At 36.8% G+C, this 17270-nt stretch overlaps 1 protein-coding gene across 1 annotated transcript in view; it reads left to right on the plus strand.

The window, feature by feature from the left end:
* The window catches only part of LOC110159573 (adhesion G protein-coupled receptor L2-like), a 254156-nt gene that overhangs the window by 230147 nt on the left and 6739 nt on the right, over positions 1-17270 (plus strand). The window contains exons 16-20 of the mRNA XM_055151769.1: positions 1393-1484; positions 3533-3701; positions 6360-6488; positions 13245-13341; positions 15312-15437. Coding sequence (XP_055007744.1) covers positions 1393-1484; positions 3533-3701; positions 6360-6488; positions 13245-13341; positions 15312-15437 — 613 coding nt within the window. The remainder of the gene's footprint in view (positions 1-1392; positions 1485-3532; positions 3702-6359; positions 6489-13244; positions 13342-15311; positions 15438-17270) is intronic.

Below are 17270 nucleotides of genomic sequence, written 5' to 3' on the forward strand. Positions count from 1 at the left end.
GAGTTGTGTGTTGTTTCATTCACACGTTTGAGTAACGTTTTATTATTAGTCTGTTTACATCTCCAAAGCTCAAAATGCTCTGCTCCAGCTTGTGATGTCATGCAGTGGTATTTTTCAAGTTTGCGTCTACCTTTTACCTTTACTTGGACGATGTGACTAAGGAAAATGTTTTAGTTTGATGAAAGCACAAGTGAGATATTGTAACGTGTATATGGTTTATGGATTGGTGACTTGGTTTCTGAGTTGGGGAACGATCATTAAAGAAATATTAAATTTTTTGATCTGTGAAAGGAGCAGGCTTTTTAAAATTTATCTTCTTCCTGTTCTTTTTGTTCATGCAGCAAAGACAAGACAAATAATGGTATAAATATGTATTTATGTTAATTGTCAGATTTGTTGTTGTTGTCTTTAAATTAATGACAACAAAATAATAGCATGAGCAATAAATAAATAATGAAAGACAAAAACATCTGTAAAGTCTGGCAATTCCAAGGCTGAAATTATTCTGAAGATTCTAGGGAAGTTGTATGGAATTTTATTAGGGGTGTGCAAAAATATCAAAATATTGTTTTGTTTAATGTGATGATAGAGTATTGATATCGGGGACTGCTGTATCGCTATATCGCAAAGGGTATTTTTTTGAATATTTTAGTAAATTATTTTGCTACAGTGCTACAGTTTTGTTGACGGAAACTCACTTAGGCAACACATTTGACATTTTCGCCATTTTGATGAATAAAAATGTTTGTGTTTCATATTCACTTTGCACAAGAAGTGGTTTAACAAAGACTTTTAGTATCACAGCCATCATTTATCCATTATTTTTATTGAACTGTATCGAATCAATTTGAACATATGTCGTATCGATCCGAAAGTGCACTGTGTCGAGATATATCGTATCGTGGCCTATCCATCGAGGTATGGCAACTTCTTAATGATACCCAGCCCTAAATATTACAATACAGTTGAGCACTTCCTGTATTGCCACATGACATCACAAGGTGGAATAGAGTGTTTTCAAAAGTTAAAGAGAAGAACTCAGTCTAAATATGCAGGATTTGTGTGTTTTAAACGTGTGTGAATGAAACAAAATGCAACTCCAGGTCTGTTTTTTTGCCGAGTAAACAACATTATAACAGATCAGAAAATGGCGTAATACGGGCTCTTTAAGTAAGAATCTTTGTACTTTAGAAGAGCGTTACTCAAGTAGAATTCCAACAAGCTTGTCAGTCCTCCATCACCCCGTATGGATTAAGTCGTATTCCGAGGTACACTTCTGGTAAGCCACGGTGCTCCTTTTTTGACAGGATATCGATGGCTGCTCTAAGTACTGCTCCATGTTAACCCCGCTCCAACCTTTTTTTTTCCCTCTCCCTCTTTCTCTTCTGACAGGTCAATGTCATCTTCCTGGTGGTGACCATGTACAAGATGGTGAAGCACTCCACCTCCATGAAACCCGACTCGTCCCGGCTGGGGGGTATCAGGTGAGGAGGCGGGACGGGGGGAGGACGGGTAGACTGGGACCACTCGGGGAGATTAGGTGACTGGGCAGTTACCTCGCGCCCGTCCATCTCCTCCGCGCTCAATCATGCGCGAAAAAGCAAAAACGAACATCCGCCATTACTTCTTCCTCTGCCTCTTGAAATTCCCCGCGCGACCTTAACATTTATTCCATTCTCCAAATATATTTTTTCATTTTGGCGTTTTCGATCTCGCTCCGCCACGGCCTCTTTAGATCATTTACGATTCCACCACAAGTTATATTGCGTTTTTTTATTTCCTCATAACTGCTTGTGTGACCCGTGCTATCTCTTGCTCCGGTTGTGCGTAGATGATGGACCTTTAAAAGATTGTAAAAAGCAGGAGAAAATACTAATCTTTTCTACTGCTTCTTGCAATGCTCAATACAGAAAAAAAATCTCCAATTCCGAGTCGAAATCCTTGCACGACAATGTATTAGAGGGCAGAACGGCATATGTTAGGTGGGCGAGTTTTCCGAGTAGCCGCCAATGCTTCAATTTTTCACCCAAAATACACAAGTAAACCATTTTCTAGTTTGTTTTTGTTTTTTTGTAATCCGCCTTTTATTGCCGTACAAAATCTCACTATCAGATTGGATTTCACACGTTATCACAGCCATTCAAAACTCATTAACTGTCATTAATTAGGGTCTCGCTTTGAAATCTGCCCGGCGCCCATCTCAAAGTCAAACGTGCAAAAGTGAAATAATTGGTTGCAATATGTGCGAATCCGCGAGAAAATTCCACAAAAGCGTAAATAGCGGGTTAGGGTTGGGGGATAGCGCGGCGAGTACCTGGCATCCGTCACTCCAGAGAGGATTGTTTTGGTGTTGTCTTGTACTTTCTCTCCTCCCCCCCCCTACCTCGATCTCGTCTCTCGTCCCTCTGACACACTCACCAGGCTGGCTCCATTTCTCTGGGGGCGGCCAGCTCCACTCTTGTGTTTCAGTAAGCGTCCAGGCACCGTCATTGAAACTGACTGCTAAGTTATCTTATTTCTTCCTAGGCTTTCCTGGAAGATGCCTTGGAAAAAAAAAGAAAAAAAAAAAGAACATAAAAACTGCTGTGTATGCGCTCTCTTTAGACAGTTAGCAGGAAGAAAGATATTGTTCTGCATGCATGCATTTAAAGTGGTGCATTAAAGGAACCTCGGTATTTATGTTGTTTATCAGCTGCCGTCTAGAGCAATATCAATGATTTTTGTTTTGATCTGACACCAAGTAATACTATGCCAGTCCGATACGATACAAGGGCTATGCAACAATATTGAAATATCAATATATCGTATAGTTTAATGTGATGATACAGTATCGATATCATGGGCTGCTGTATCGATATATCACCAGGATTACTAAATCACTAAATTATTTTGTTACAACACTACAGTTTTGTTTTGACATTTTCACTGTTTTGATGATTGAAATATTTGTGTTTCATATTCACTTTGCACAAGAAGTGGTGTAACAAAGACTTTTAGTATCACAGCCATGATTTAGCCTTTATTTCGTATTGAACCATATCGAATCCAATTGAAATATATCGTATTGAATCATATCGAATCGAAGGCTCTCTGTATTGAGATATGTATCGTATCATGGCCTATGTATCGAGGTATGTATCATATCTATATCAGCTTCTGAATGATACCCAGCCCTAACTGATACCAATTAATTTTAGTATTCAAATGTATGTGTAGATAAACTAATGAACACACAAAGTCTTTCCATAATTTATAATGTTATAAAAACATTTTCTGTGGAACTTTTAAATGTCAATATTTTTGCATGAGAATCCATACTTTTTAATATTGATCTGCCCATAACTACTGCTGTCCAGAATATTAAATCTTGATTTCATGGGTTTCAGTTCAGACTCCGTTTTAGGACTTCACTATTGACCATTCAAATAAAACTATATTTAGTTTAGAATTATTAATTGTCATGGCAAAAGTCTCAGTTTTTCATCATTCAGACTTCATGGAGAGACCTTAAACGTGTCATGTGTTTTTGCAGGTCGTGGGTGCTGGGAGCGTTTGCACTGCTCTGCCTCCTGGGCCTTACCTGGTCCTTTGGGCTGTTCTTTTTGAATGAATCGTCCATAGTGATGGCGTACCTCTTCACCATCTTCAACACTCTGCAAGGAATGTTCATCTTCATCTTCCACTGCCTCCTACAGAAAAAGGTATCCAAAAAGTCTTGAAAATGTTTGTTGTAAAAATGTCAAATTGTAGGTTGATGGTTGGCAGTGGTTAAAAACACTAGTACTAGTCGAAATAAATTTACATCAAAGACTAGCAATGTAGCAATATCCAAATCTCTCGATATGATACTTTCACGATATTTCACAGTATGATATTTTTTGCTGTATTTTGTGATAAAATTGTGAATGTTACTTTTTCCTTTTAAACTGCCGTCAAAAGCCTTTAATACTGTTATGATATAACTGTTTTCATACAGTCTGCACAGAAACAGCAAAGGATCATGGTCTATGTAGTTCACTCTGCTTTTTTAGCTTTGCAGTACCATAGCAATGAATTTAAGCAAAGAGACTTGTGTTTCGATATATTGTGATGGCTCATGATGATATTGTGAGACTTTTTACAATAGCATATCACGGTATGTCACTTACTGATACATCCCTATTACACTATAAACCTGAAGTTACCAGAACTCAAAATATTTGAGGCAGTTGATTGCTTCAAATATTTTGAGTTGATGAACTTAAGTCACATATTTGCAGTTAATATGACTCATAGTTTTCTGTTAAGGCAACTCAGTTATTTTAATTTATTATGACTTAAAAATAAAATAGTAAAGTAAGTAAGTCAAATAATTATATGAAATAAAATAATAAAATAAAACAATACATTTAGACCCATGTGCATTTCAGACCATTTGCCTTGATTAAATGATTATGTTGTGTACTTATTTGGTGAAGTGCTTTGAAATTGTAATGAATTTTAGCATGTACTATATAAATTAAGTTTATTTTTAAATCATCTCTATTTGAAACTATAGAAATAACAGGACATTCATTCTCAGCGTTTAATTACTTAATTCTACTAAGTTGTACCTTATCTATGTTTTTGAGTTACGCTCACTTATCTTATACCCACAATAGTTCCCTTGAATTTGAAAAAAAAAAAAAAAAAGTTCAAATTACTCAAAATGAACAACATGTTACAGCAACTTGACATAATTAATTTTGTAGGATTATTTCTTAAACTTTGAGTATACACAACTTAATATATTTAATCACTTTGAACGTGTGGGTTTATAGTGTAAAGACTTCAAGCAGGAACAATACACTTTTCAGCTGTCAAAGATGTTAGTCAGTTTTTATGTTTTTCCTCACTCAGCATACCGCCGTGGTTTTCAAAATGTTTAGACTCATTCTTTTTTTTCTGTTTTACAAATGTAACGGAACAACATACAAACAATACCGTGCCCACAATAACTGAAAAAACCACCACTGTTTGCCCTTCTGTATACATCTTATTTTCTCCAGCAGTAGGGCTACCTTGGGTCCAATATCGTTTTCTCGATTTACAACCTTTATCCCTCCCCCAGAACAGTGTAATTTGCGAGGCTTAATCTTATTTATACTAAAGGCACTGTACCAGACTTTTACCGACTTAAATGTGAAAAACACAGATAGTTTGTTTTCAATTGTTTTTACTGGTACAGATTTATCCTTCCTATCCTTATGCCTTCAAGCGTCCTAAATATTCAGTTTATTAGCATCTCCTTCAACTTTCAGAGGCCAGAGAGAGAACAACTAGCATGCTAACACGTACACAAAGACAGAATGCAGTTATCTGTACCAAGGCAAGATCATTTATTCTTAAATACGTAGTTGGGCTGCTCGATTACTATTTATTATCACTATTATTTTGGTCAATATTGAAAGCACGATTATTCAAACGATTATTTTTTAGTTACACGATGCATTTACTTAGCATTTCTCTCTCAAAAAAAACACTTTTACGCAAAAATGTAAAATAAATATAGGCTACAAATATGTACCTTAGAGCAGTTTTGCAGTGTATAAAATATAAAATGAATAAAATATACTTTGAACATGGAATAAGCCATAGAAAAACATCAATGTATCCAAAATAAACTGTATATCCAGCTGTTCTACAATGTCTATCTTGAAAAAATGAAATAAATATACTTATTTATATAAAAAGTATCCCAAAATAAACTTTGTTAAGCTTAAATTGTTTCAACTCGTTTATATGAGTTTGGAGATCACTTGACACATGAAATTGAAATCGCGATCAAAATTCAATTAATTGCAAAGCCTTAATAAGTAGAAAAAAAAATACATATCAAAAAATTCGGATACAGGCCCTTAAACAAACTCATGATACCAGTAATTTGTTGTAGACCTTGTACAGAATTTGTTCCAGTTTAGATCTAGTTTAGTCTGAAAACTTCAGGCATATATTGTTCTTTTTAGACCTGGTTTGGTCCAGTCTTAGTTCTGCTCCTAAAACCAAATAATTTATGAGCTGGAACTTGGTGTGAAAAGTTTGAGAACCGTAACAAAACAAAAAGTACCCTTACACTCTCAAGTTTTATCTTACTAGTGTTCGAAAAACTGTTATTGCTTTTCCCCTCCAAAACTATTTCAAAGCGTCAATATCAAAATACATCTCCTCCCTTATATTTTTCGCAACTGTCCTTTACAAATATGGCATTTACTCTGCTGTCAGCCGGATGACATTTTGATACAGATTTGGGATTTCGTCTTGCTTGTTTTTGTCTTGCTGGAGGGAATTGCGTACCTTCATTTTGCCTGATCTTTTCGCTTCTTCTTTTCTTCGTCGTCTAGGTCCGAAAAGAGTACAGCAAATGTTTCCGCCAGTCCCAGTGCTGTGGGGCGCTACCATCCGAGGGCTCCCATAGCGCCGCCAAGACTTCCACGTCACGATCCACCGCGCGCTACTCATCTGCTACACAGGTACCACACAGTAAGCTTGCACGTGCACGTACAACCGCCCGGGGTTCGCCTGCGGGCATTTCTACACAAGTAATTGAGTTTGGAATGTTGGAGTGAGTCTTTTACAGGAATTAGTTTGCTTTTTTTTTTTTCAAGATTTACTGAAAGAGGCTGTAAATGTACAAACAGCATTGTATAAGTGCAACAAATACATGCAAAAATAGTATTTGAAGGAGCCTATGGAGGCCTTCATGTATAAGTAATACGAAGTGGGTTGAACAGGTGCATGCTGGGAGATATGACCATGAATTGAAACAGAAGAATACAAATTTATTCTTGGGTTTAAATTTTATACGATTGATTCAAATAAATATAAAATGCTATTATAACCGCGAAAGCTTCTCACCTGGCAAAGTGTTTAAAACAAGGATAAAATTATCATCATTCTAATAATCATTCTTTGTTTTTAAAAAAGGTACTGTACTACAAAACACCATCAATTTTAAAGCTACTACCCCTCCTCCTACTACACCTACTTACTACTTCTGCACCTACTTACTACTACCTACTACACCTGCTACTACATATTAACAACAACAACACCTATTACCACTACTACTCCTACTAACTACTAATACTACTACTCCTACTAACTATTTCTACACCTACTACTACTACTTCTACACCTACTACACCTACTACTACTACAACTACAACTACACCTACTGCACCTACTACTACTACTACTACTACTTCTACACCTACTACTACACCTACTACTACTACTACACCTACTACTACTACAACAACTACTACACCTACTACTACTACACCTATTACTACTACAACTATTACTACTACTACAACTACACCTACTGCACCTACTACTACTACTACTACTACTACTTCTACACCTACTACTACACCTACTACTACTACAACTATTACTACTACAACTACTACTACTACTACAATTATTACACCTACTACTGCTACTACTACTACTGCTACTACTACTACTGCTACTACTACTACTACTACTACTACTACACCTACACCTATTACTACTACACCTACTACTACAACTGCTACTCCTACTACTACTACTACTACTACTACTAGAATTGAAACCGCAGAATACAAATTTATTCTTGGGTTTCCGTTCTACACAACTCATTGGAATAAATATAAAATGCTATTATAACCGCCAAAGCTTCTCACCTGGCAAAGTGTTCAAAACAAGGATAAAATGCAGCTAATCATTCTTTGTTTTTAAAAAGGTACTGTACTACAAAACCCCATCAAATTTAAATCCTCTCCACATAACATTTCAGCCAAAAAAAATCCCCAAAAAAACTAAAACGTCTTGACAACCATGCATTCTTACTGTGAGCTTGCCTACCCACAGAACTGACTCATAACTCAGGGCACATCTCTCCATGGGAATCGTATCCGTCAATATGGCGTAGCTCCATGGAAAATATACCAAAGTACGACTCAGACGTAGAAGCAACATGAGAAAAGTTTACGCCGTGGAGCTTTAAATTAAAACAAAAAGTTGCTCATCATGAATATATTCTCAGTTTATTTTCATGTTTACCTCTAATGTTATTTACAGAGGAATAAAAATATTACCCAAGCAACACCTTTTAATCCAAATAATTCTGACTTTTATATGTATCTAGTAATTGAAACATAATGCACTGACCTTATCCGTGCACGAACAGCGAGAAACCAACAAAGTGAAGATTTAATTAAACACCAAAGCATATTATGAGTCTGTAATATTTCTCCTTTTAGATGGTTCAGTCCTAATAAGGGTTATCCTTGTGGTTCTTTGCATCATACTGCAGACGATTGCACCACGTTATAATGCTCCCAAGGTTACGTATCAAAGACTGGATTCAATGGATACAATCAGGAAATATTAGTGATTTATTGCGACACAGCAGGCAGAAGGCAATAACATGATCAGACAAGCTTTTTTTTTCTTTTAAACTGGATGAAAATACATTTGCGGTCTCTTTTTCTTGTAATGGTTTGTGACACGCTTTGAACTGATAAGAAGTAGTATGAAGTAGTAGTAGTGGTGGTAGTGGCAGTAGTGGTCATGGTAGTACAATGTTGTTGTTAATATTTAGAAGTTCTTAATATTTAATAGTAGTTGTTAATACGAAGTAGGAGTAGTATTGATAGTATTGGTAGTAGCGGTTGTAGCGGCAGTAGCAGTAGTGGTCATAGTAGTGGTAGTAGGAGTAGTAGTAGTGGTGGTGGTAGTGATAGTAGTGGTAGTAATGGTGGTAGTAGTAGTAGTAGTAGTAGTAGTAGTAGTAGTAGTAGTAGTAGTAGTTGTAGTAGTAGTAGTAGTAAGTAGTAGTAGTAGTAGTAGTAGTTAGTAGTAGTTAGTTAGTTGTGGATGTGGTGTGTGTGTAGTAGTAGTAGGTGGAGTGGGTGTCGTAGTAGTTAGTAGGTGTACTAGCAGTGGTAGTAGTAGTTAGTAGGTGTAGTAGCAGTGGTAGTAGTAGTAGTAGTTAGTAGGTGAAGTAATAGTAGTAGGTGTTGTAGGTAGTAGGTGTAGAAGTAGTAGTTAGTAGGTGTAGTAGTAGTAGTTAGTAGGTGTCGTAGTAGTAGTAGTTAGTAGTAATAGTGTGTGTAGTAGTAGTAGGTAGTAATAGTAGTAGGTGTTGTAGGTAGTAGTAGTAGAAGTAGTAGTTAGTAGGTGTCGAAGTAGTAGTTAGTAGGTGTCGTAGTAGTAGTAGTTAGTAGGAGGAGTATTAGTAGTAGTAGTTAGCAGGTGTAGTAGCAGTGGTAGTAGTAGTTAGTAGGTGAAGTAATAGTAGGTGTTGTAGGTAGTAGGTGTCTTAGTAGTAGCAGTATTTGTGGTAGTGGTAGTATTTCTGGTAGTGGTAGAAGTAGGAGTAGTAGTCTAGTAGTAGAAGTGGTAGTAGTAGATGTAGTAGAAGTTGTAGTTGTTAATATTTAGAACTAGTAGTTGTTCATATTTACTAGTTAATATGTAGCAGTAGTAGCAGCAGTAGTTAATACTTACTAGTTAATAAGTAGTGGTAGTAGTAGCTGTAGTTGTTAACATTTAGTAGTTAATATGTAGTAGTCAGCGTTACAATAGTAGTAGATGTAGTAGATGCTGTAGAAAGGATTGAAGTTTATACAGTCAGGAAATATTAGTGATTTGTTATGACACAGCAGGCAGAAGGCGATAATGTGATCTGTCTTTTTTTGAACTGAATGAAAATACATTTGCGGCCTCTATTGCCTGTAATGGTTTGTGATAGACACGCTTTGAACTGATAAGAACATGGGTGACACGCAGACCACTCCTTATCTCCTCTGCTGCTCGGGCTGCCACTTCTCAAGAGCACTTACAATTTAGCGGGCTGTATTTTTTTGTTTTGAATTGTCTGAGTAGAAACGCGAGGGCGAAGTTGAAGCTATTAATAGAAATGTCACTGAGGAAGGAGCAGGGGTGGTTGGATTAAAAGGTGATTTAAATTTAGATTCCCGACAAAAAATAATCAGAACTTATGCTGGCAATATGTCTGCGCATTCTGTTACAATTTACTTCGACGTAAATATTGCGATGTAAGCGTATGGCCATCTGTGTATCTCCTACTGCCAAAGAAAAGCATTATATAAAGGCTATAGAGATATACTATACAGGCATACATTTCCATATTTTACAGTGGTGAAGTGAGTAAATCGATTGAGTGTTTTTCGGTTTGCACGGATTGAGCACATGCTGTTGTCGTATCAAAGGGCAAGACACTTCCACTCACATGGGATCCTCCAGTCACGGTATGGGGCTGATTGAGACAGGAAATGTGTCAGTCCAGTGTAAAATCCAACAAATCACTGTCCAACCAGATTACCACAGTGACCCTGAGAAAAGTGAAGGCAAAAAGTAACATGTTAAAGGGGCACTGTGTAACTTTTCTGCCCACCTTTATCGTCGCTTTGCAGAAACATTTCTATAGTGAATTACGCTAAATTGAGTTTTGAGCCATGTTATGATGTAGCCAGGCTGGTCACCTAGTGCCTCTGCTCAAGTTCATTTCTCTCCAGCGACTAGGTCAGGAATCGGAATACACTAGATGATTCGCCAAAACCCTGGGAGTGTGAGTCCGGGCACCAGCCAATCAGCGAAGAGCCATACATTCTGTGTTGGCAACGACTCGAGGATTTAAAGCCGGAACAAAAGGACTGTTTGTTGAATTTTATCAAGGGGAAAGATGGTATTGTCCTGCTTCCTAAGGGATTTGGAAAAAGCTTAATATACTGGCACATTACATACGTCACGTCCAAATAGCAGCGACTGGTTAAATAAAAAAGGACCCGCCTACAGTTGAGCAAACGAATCCTCATGCTGCAAGGTCAGACGGTTTCCATGAAGTGAAACCGGCTGATGAATCAGGCTAGTTATGATGTTGTTACCTCTTCAAAAACAGACCTGGAGTTGTTTTGTTTCATTCAGACATGTTTGAATAATCCTTTATTATTTGTCTGTCTTCATCTCCCAACGTCACAATGCTCTGTTCCACCTGTCAACTGTAGTAAACCTGAAACTGTAGTAAATACAGAGGGTTTATGTGTTAAACGTGTTTGAAACAAAACGGTCCGTGTACCATTCGTTCTTTTGAATTTCAATTAAGAATGAAAAACTATGAAATAGGAAAACAGTTTGTCATTTCATTTTTCCGTTTTAGTGTCAAACAAAAAAAAAAACTGATTTCGACCTCTATTTACAATATTTGATTTAAAGTTTATTTAGAATAATGCCAATCTAAAATCAGTCTTGGTGTCTATTTTAATTTTGATATTTTATTGTCTCTGGTTCATTTGCCCCTGACGTTCTGCTGCAGTGTCAACCATGGATCTATAATAAAGACTATTTTTATTATAGTTCGATGGTGTCAACTGAACAAAGGAGAGTTTATCGCTGCTACTTGTTTCTTGTCATGGAGTTCAACAATTACTTTCTAGGACGTGAAAGCAAACGTCGCTATGTTTGTCCGCAAAATTGCAATGATTTTTCAGGTCAGTCCTTCTTGCAGCAGAACTTCCGGGGCAAATAAACCAGAGAGAATAAAGTATCAAAACTGAAATAGGCAAAGAGAATACATATTTAAATAAAATATTGGAAATGGAGGTCAAAATCTGTTATTTTGTTTGACACTAAAATGGAAAAATGAAACAAAAACTGTTTCCCATTTTATTGTTTTTCATTCTTAATTGAAATACAAAAGAAAGAATGGTACACGGACCCAAAACACAACTCCTGGTGTGTCATTGATGAGGAACAGTGTTGGGGAGTAACAGAGTAACAGTTACATGTACCGGAGTTACGTAATCAGAGTACAAATTATGAGTAACTGTATTCAGTTACAGTTACTGTTTCAGTGAGTGGTAATTGGATTACAGTTACTTTGTTGAAAGAAATGGATTTACAGAGGGATTTTCCTGTTTTCACATTTTGGTCTACACCCCCCCCCCCCCCTTTTTTTTTTTTTTTTTTTTCTGTAATTCCACTAAACCATTGCCGGACACTAAACCAGGTCTAAAATCTAAACCAGGTCTCTAAAACCAGGTCTAAACCAGGTCTAAAACCAGGTCTAAAACCAGGTCTAAACTAAACCAGGTTCAAAACCTAAAAATCTAAACTAGATTTAAACCAGGTCTAAAACCAGGTCTAAACCAGGTCTAAACCAGGTCTAAAACCAGGTCTAAAACCAGGTCTAAACCAGGTTTTAAACCAGGTCTAATCCAGGACTAAAACCAGGTCTAAACCAGGTCTAAACCAGGTCTACCCCAGGTCTGAAACAGGTCTGAAACAGGTCTGAAACAGGACTAAAACCAGATCTAAACTAGATCTAAACCAGGTCTAAAACCAGGTTTAAACTAGATCTAAACTCAGGTCTAAAACCAGGTCTAAAACCAGGTCTAAACCAGGTCTAAACCAGGACTAAATCATGCCGCGTAGACCATGTCTCCTCTTCTATCAATAATATTTTTAATCTGGTTAAGTAAAGTCTGGGCTTTTCATTGTTTTTTAGCAGATAAAACATCTTATGTGAAGCTCCTCCTCTTTGCTTCTCTACAGCAAATCAACTAATCCAAAGTATTCACATTCCGTTACTTACTTTAAGTAATTTAATGGATTACGTTACAAATTACATTTTGGGGTATGTAATCTGTAATCTGTAGGGGAATACATTTTAAAAGTCACCTTCCCAGCACTGATGAGGAAACAAAGCAATAACATCTCGTGGAAGTTACATACTGCACCTTTAAAGGTCTTTTGCCGTCAATGAGTCACTTCAAATGGAAATAATTGCACCTATGAGGGCTATATGTTACAATGAAAATCCTATTCAGCTAGAGAATAATATGAATGAACTCGACATATTGATGCTTTTGTTTCATCTGCCACATCTGACTCGCATTGTATTGGACAAGAAACAACATCATATATTAATAAAGCAGCTTAGACACTCAATGACCCCCACAATACCCATTTCACATGTTGATAGTACTCTAAACACTAAACTATCGATCCTTTTCTCCAGCCCTTGTTACCACCTACCTCTCCAAGCACACGGCAGGCTTGTATTACTCAATCACGAGATCCACAAAGCCGTACTACAGACACGGCACAGTTTGGTCCTGATCAATGTTCCTTGTTTATCTCCCCCCCTCCTCTCTCTCTTTCTCTCTCTTTCTCTTTCTCTTTCCCCCCTTCCCCCCTCTTATCCCCCTTTCCAGAGCCGCATCAGGAGAATGTGGAACGACACGGTGAGGAAACAGTCGGAATCCTCCTTCATCTCCGGAGACATCAACAGCACCTCCACTCTCAACCAGGGTACGCAAAAAAGAAAAAGAAACAACACAAAAAAAAAATAAAAAAAACCAGGCTAACCCAAGCGAGCAGACACGCACGCACCAGCCCTATATTCACCCCGCTTTTGTCAGAATGAAGTTCGCAGGCTACACTGAACGCTTCAATCGATCTAGCCTACACGACACTGTGCGGCTCACGGGGAGGGGAGGGGGGGGAGCAGGAAAGAGAAAAGAGCCAGACATGAAGGACGCGTAGCTCCAAGCGGGCAAAAATAACATTAAAAACTGGCTGCGGATCAAAGTTCGACGCGTTTTCCCAGTGTCTGGAACAGGATTGGTGAGAATGGGGAGCGATGTTAAAGCTGGTATAATAGAGGGCTGATGAGAGTCAAAAGTATTGGAGCGCAGTAGTAGTAGTAGTACTAGTGCAGGTAGGTAGATAGTTGTAATAGTATTACAACTTTTAGCTGACATGGGTATTATCTTTTCATTCAGTTTCAATTCAAAATATAATATGACAACCGCTCAAAACAGCACAAAAATGAAAATAAAAGTTCATTTTCAGTTATCCGTCGCGATGAGGATTTAGACTTGGACAAAATTTATTGATCCACAATTGAGATTATTTGGACATTTTAGATCACACGCCACAATGAATATAATAAGAAAGAGAAAAGATTTTAAAAGATAATAATAAGTAAAAAAAAAAAAAAAAAAGTTGCCAAAATAACAAGAGACTGGAGTTCTGAGCAGTTATTACAACCCGCTTTACTCCTATAGCCCCGCTGAGGACGAGTCTGTGTTTTTCACTGCAGGCCACTTAGACGTGTTTTGTCTAACATCCCGACTGGCTAACTGCTTTTATTTTAAACACATTTCTGTCTCTCTCGCTGCTGTCAGTCTGTTTGGATAGCAGTGTCTAGCCATAAAACCAAGTCTGCTTCCTTTTTGTCTATAACAGAAGAGGAAGGTCGTAAATCTATAATCGCGTTTTCAGGGCTTCAGGGTTTGTTTAGTATTGCAGACAGGGCTGCTTCTAGATATTGGGGGGGGTCCAATGCACAGTTCATTTTAGGGGGCTCTTATGGGTTACTGCAGTAGAGGGAAAAATTGTTATACAAGTATCTATTATCTCTACTCATACGCAAATTATATTCTAGTGCTACAACAGTCCAAGAAAATAATGTAATAATCAATAAGGGGGAAAAAGCTATTGGCAAATATTTCAAATCAAATTTATTTTTATATCACACTTTTTTTTTTTTTTTTTAACAAAACAGTTTCCAAAGTGCAGTGCAGAGACAAAAAAAATGAAAAACTAAAGTAAACTAAACAAAAAATAAATAAATAATAAACAAAAACATTTTGTTATAAATGCTCAATAACAATCTTAAAAAAAGTTAAATCATCATCAAATAAATCCTAAAATTGCTATAAGTAAACAAAATAAAGTGAATAAATAAAAAATATTGTATAAACACCTTGTTTTTTTTGTTTTCAGATTAAGTTATAAATGCTCAATAACAAACTTAAAAAAAAAAAAAAGTAAAATCAAATAAATCGTAAAATTGCTATAAGTAAAGTAAAATCAAATAAATCCTAAAACCATAAATTTGCTATAAGTAAAACAAACAAAAATAATAACAAATAAATACATTTAAATATTGTATTAACAATATTATCAGTATAATATATAACTTCAGTATAAACAAAACTGTTTTTGAAGTGCTGAAGTGCTGTGCAGAGACAAAAAAGACTTAAGTTATAAATTCTCAATAACAAATTATTGTTATTATTAGTTTTTCAGATTTACCTGAAACAAATAAAGAGACCTTGAACAACATTCAGCTTGGGGCCCCCTAGTTATTTTTGGGCCCCCAGGCATGTCCGACGTTCACATTTTGCAGATACAGCCCTGCCTACTGACTGTTTAACCTTCAAACTCTTTCCCTTTTCCTAATGCTTGTTTTCTCCTTGTCTGGCTCATTGCAGGAATGACTGGGAACTACCTTCTAACTAACCCTTTGCTCCGAACCCACGACACTAACCCCTATAACAACCTGCTGGCAGAGACTGTGGTGTGCAATACGCCCTCCCCGCCGGCCTTCCACTCCCCAGGTGCACGTCCTTCTCTCAGCCTCCTCATCGGCTCCATGTTTGTTTTTCTGTTTAAATCTGAAACGTTTTACCTTGAACCCTGCCACTCCCGAGGTCACGACTTTGGCACAGTGAGAATGAGATGTGTGGAAAGTAATTAGAGTGGATTTGCTGTTCGTTTTGGTTGTGTCAGACTTGGCTGAACAAAGTCTCGATGTTGACTTTGTTCTATTATGCTATGTACAGTAAGCTTTAAAGTTAGTGAGTTCAAAAGAAGCAGAAGATATGATTTATAATGGATGTATCGTTTTCTTGCATGCTGTGAAACTGCATTACTGCAAAGGCGTTAGATGATCATCAATTTTTTCTTTTTTTTTTTTATAATTTTAAAGGGCCTATATATTATGCTATTTTCTGAGCTTTAAAACACAACATCACAAGGCACATTTTGAGCTTTGGAGATGTAGACAAACTAAAAATAAAGGGTTACTCATACATATGTGAATGAAACAAAACACAACTCTAGGTATGTTTTTGAGGAGGTGGAAACATTATCACAAGGCTTAAAGCTCACAAGAATCAATTTTGCGTAATATATATCGAATTTTAATATTACGTTTCATTTCTAAAGACTAATAAACAACTAAATCTCCCAAATTTTTAAATGCAGGTTTCAGTGCGAGATTGATCCAATGCGTCAGGAGCTGTAGAAACCACTAACAGTGCTATTACTGTGAGGCAAAAGTGCTAGCCACATCGTTCTGCTAAATCATGGATATAGAAGTTCACGGAAGGGGACTCCGTTTCCACAACAGTGCTGCCGCAAAAGCTTTTCTTAATCACCTCACCTCATCTTGAGAGCTAAAGAACAACCAAACAAACCAAGGCTGGAAGTGGGCTTATTCTAAATGGGCTTTCTTCGTACTTGCAGCATTGTCTTTAGGAATATAACTATACCCAAATCTCTCGATGCAATACTTTCACGATATGCATCTCATGGTACAATATTCTGTAGAAGCTAAACCAAATTTTCTTTTAAAATGCATTGTGTAACTTTTCTGAAGGAGGGTCTGTCAAGTGCCTTTTGTCATGGAGATGTTATTGCTTTGTCTGGAATGTTTCACAGTATGGTATAAAATTTTTCTTTTCGTTTATCTTCATGGAGACCAAACCAGACCAAAGTTACAAGTCAGATCTATGGAGAGGCAACCCTGCTCACTAGGCTATCATTAAGAAGTTGCCGATACGATACATGCCTCGATATATAGGCCATGGTATGATACGTTTTTCGATACAGTGCACTTTCAGCTCAGTATGATTTGATACGATATATTTTAAAACGATTTGTCCGATACAGTGCACTTTCAATTCAGTATGATTCGATATGATATATTTCAAAATGATTTTTTCGATACAGTGCACTTTCAATTCAGTATGCTTCAATACGATATATTTCAAAACGATTCGATACAGTTCAGTAAAAAACAAACTAAAAACAACACTAAAAGTCCACTACGTTCACTAAGTTTGTGCGAAGTTAATCTGAAAAACACCCATTTTACTCAAAACGGTGAAAATGTCAAAACAATTGTAGCTCTTACGCAAATTAATTTAGTAAAATATACCTTAAAATACTCTTGGCGACATATATAGATAGAGCAGTCACGATATCGATACTGTATCATCAGTTTAAACAATACGATATATCGATATTTCAATATTTTTGTACACCCCTACAGCTCACGGTCACAATGAATGTTTTTTTTAGGTAATTTTGAGGTAAAATCACCTGTAATTGAATAAATGTAGAGCTGTTTGATGTCATACTGTGGAACATTCGTATCCATAGAAACT

The sequence above is a fragment of the Boleophthalmus pectinirostris genome, unplaced genomic scaffold, assembly GCF_026225935.1.
Source record: "Boleophthalmus pectinirostris isolate CB_2022bp ecotype Guang Dong unplaced genomic scaffold, ASM2622593v1 HiC_scaffold_16, whole genome shotgun sequence".
NCBI classification, from domain to species: Eukaryota; Metazoa; Chordata; class Actinopteri; order Gobiiformes; family Gobiidae; genus Boleophthalmus; species Boleophthalmus pectinirostris.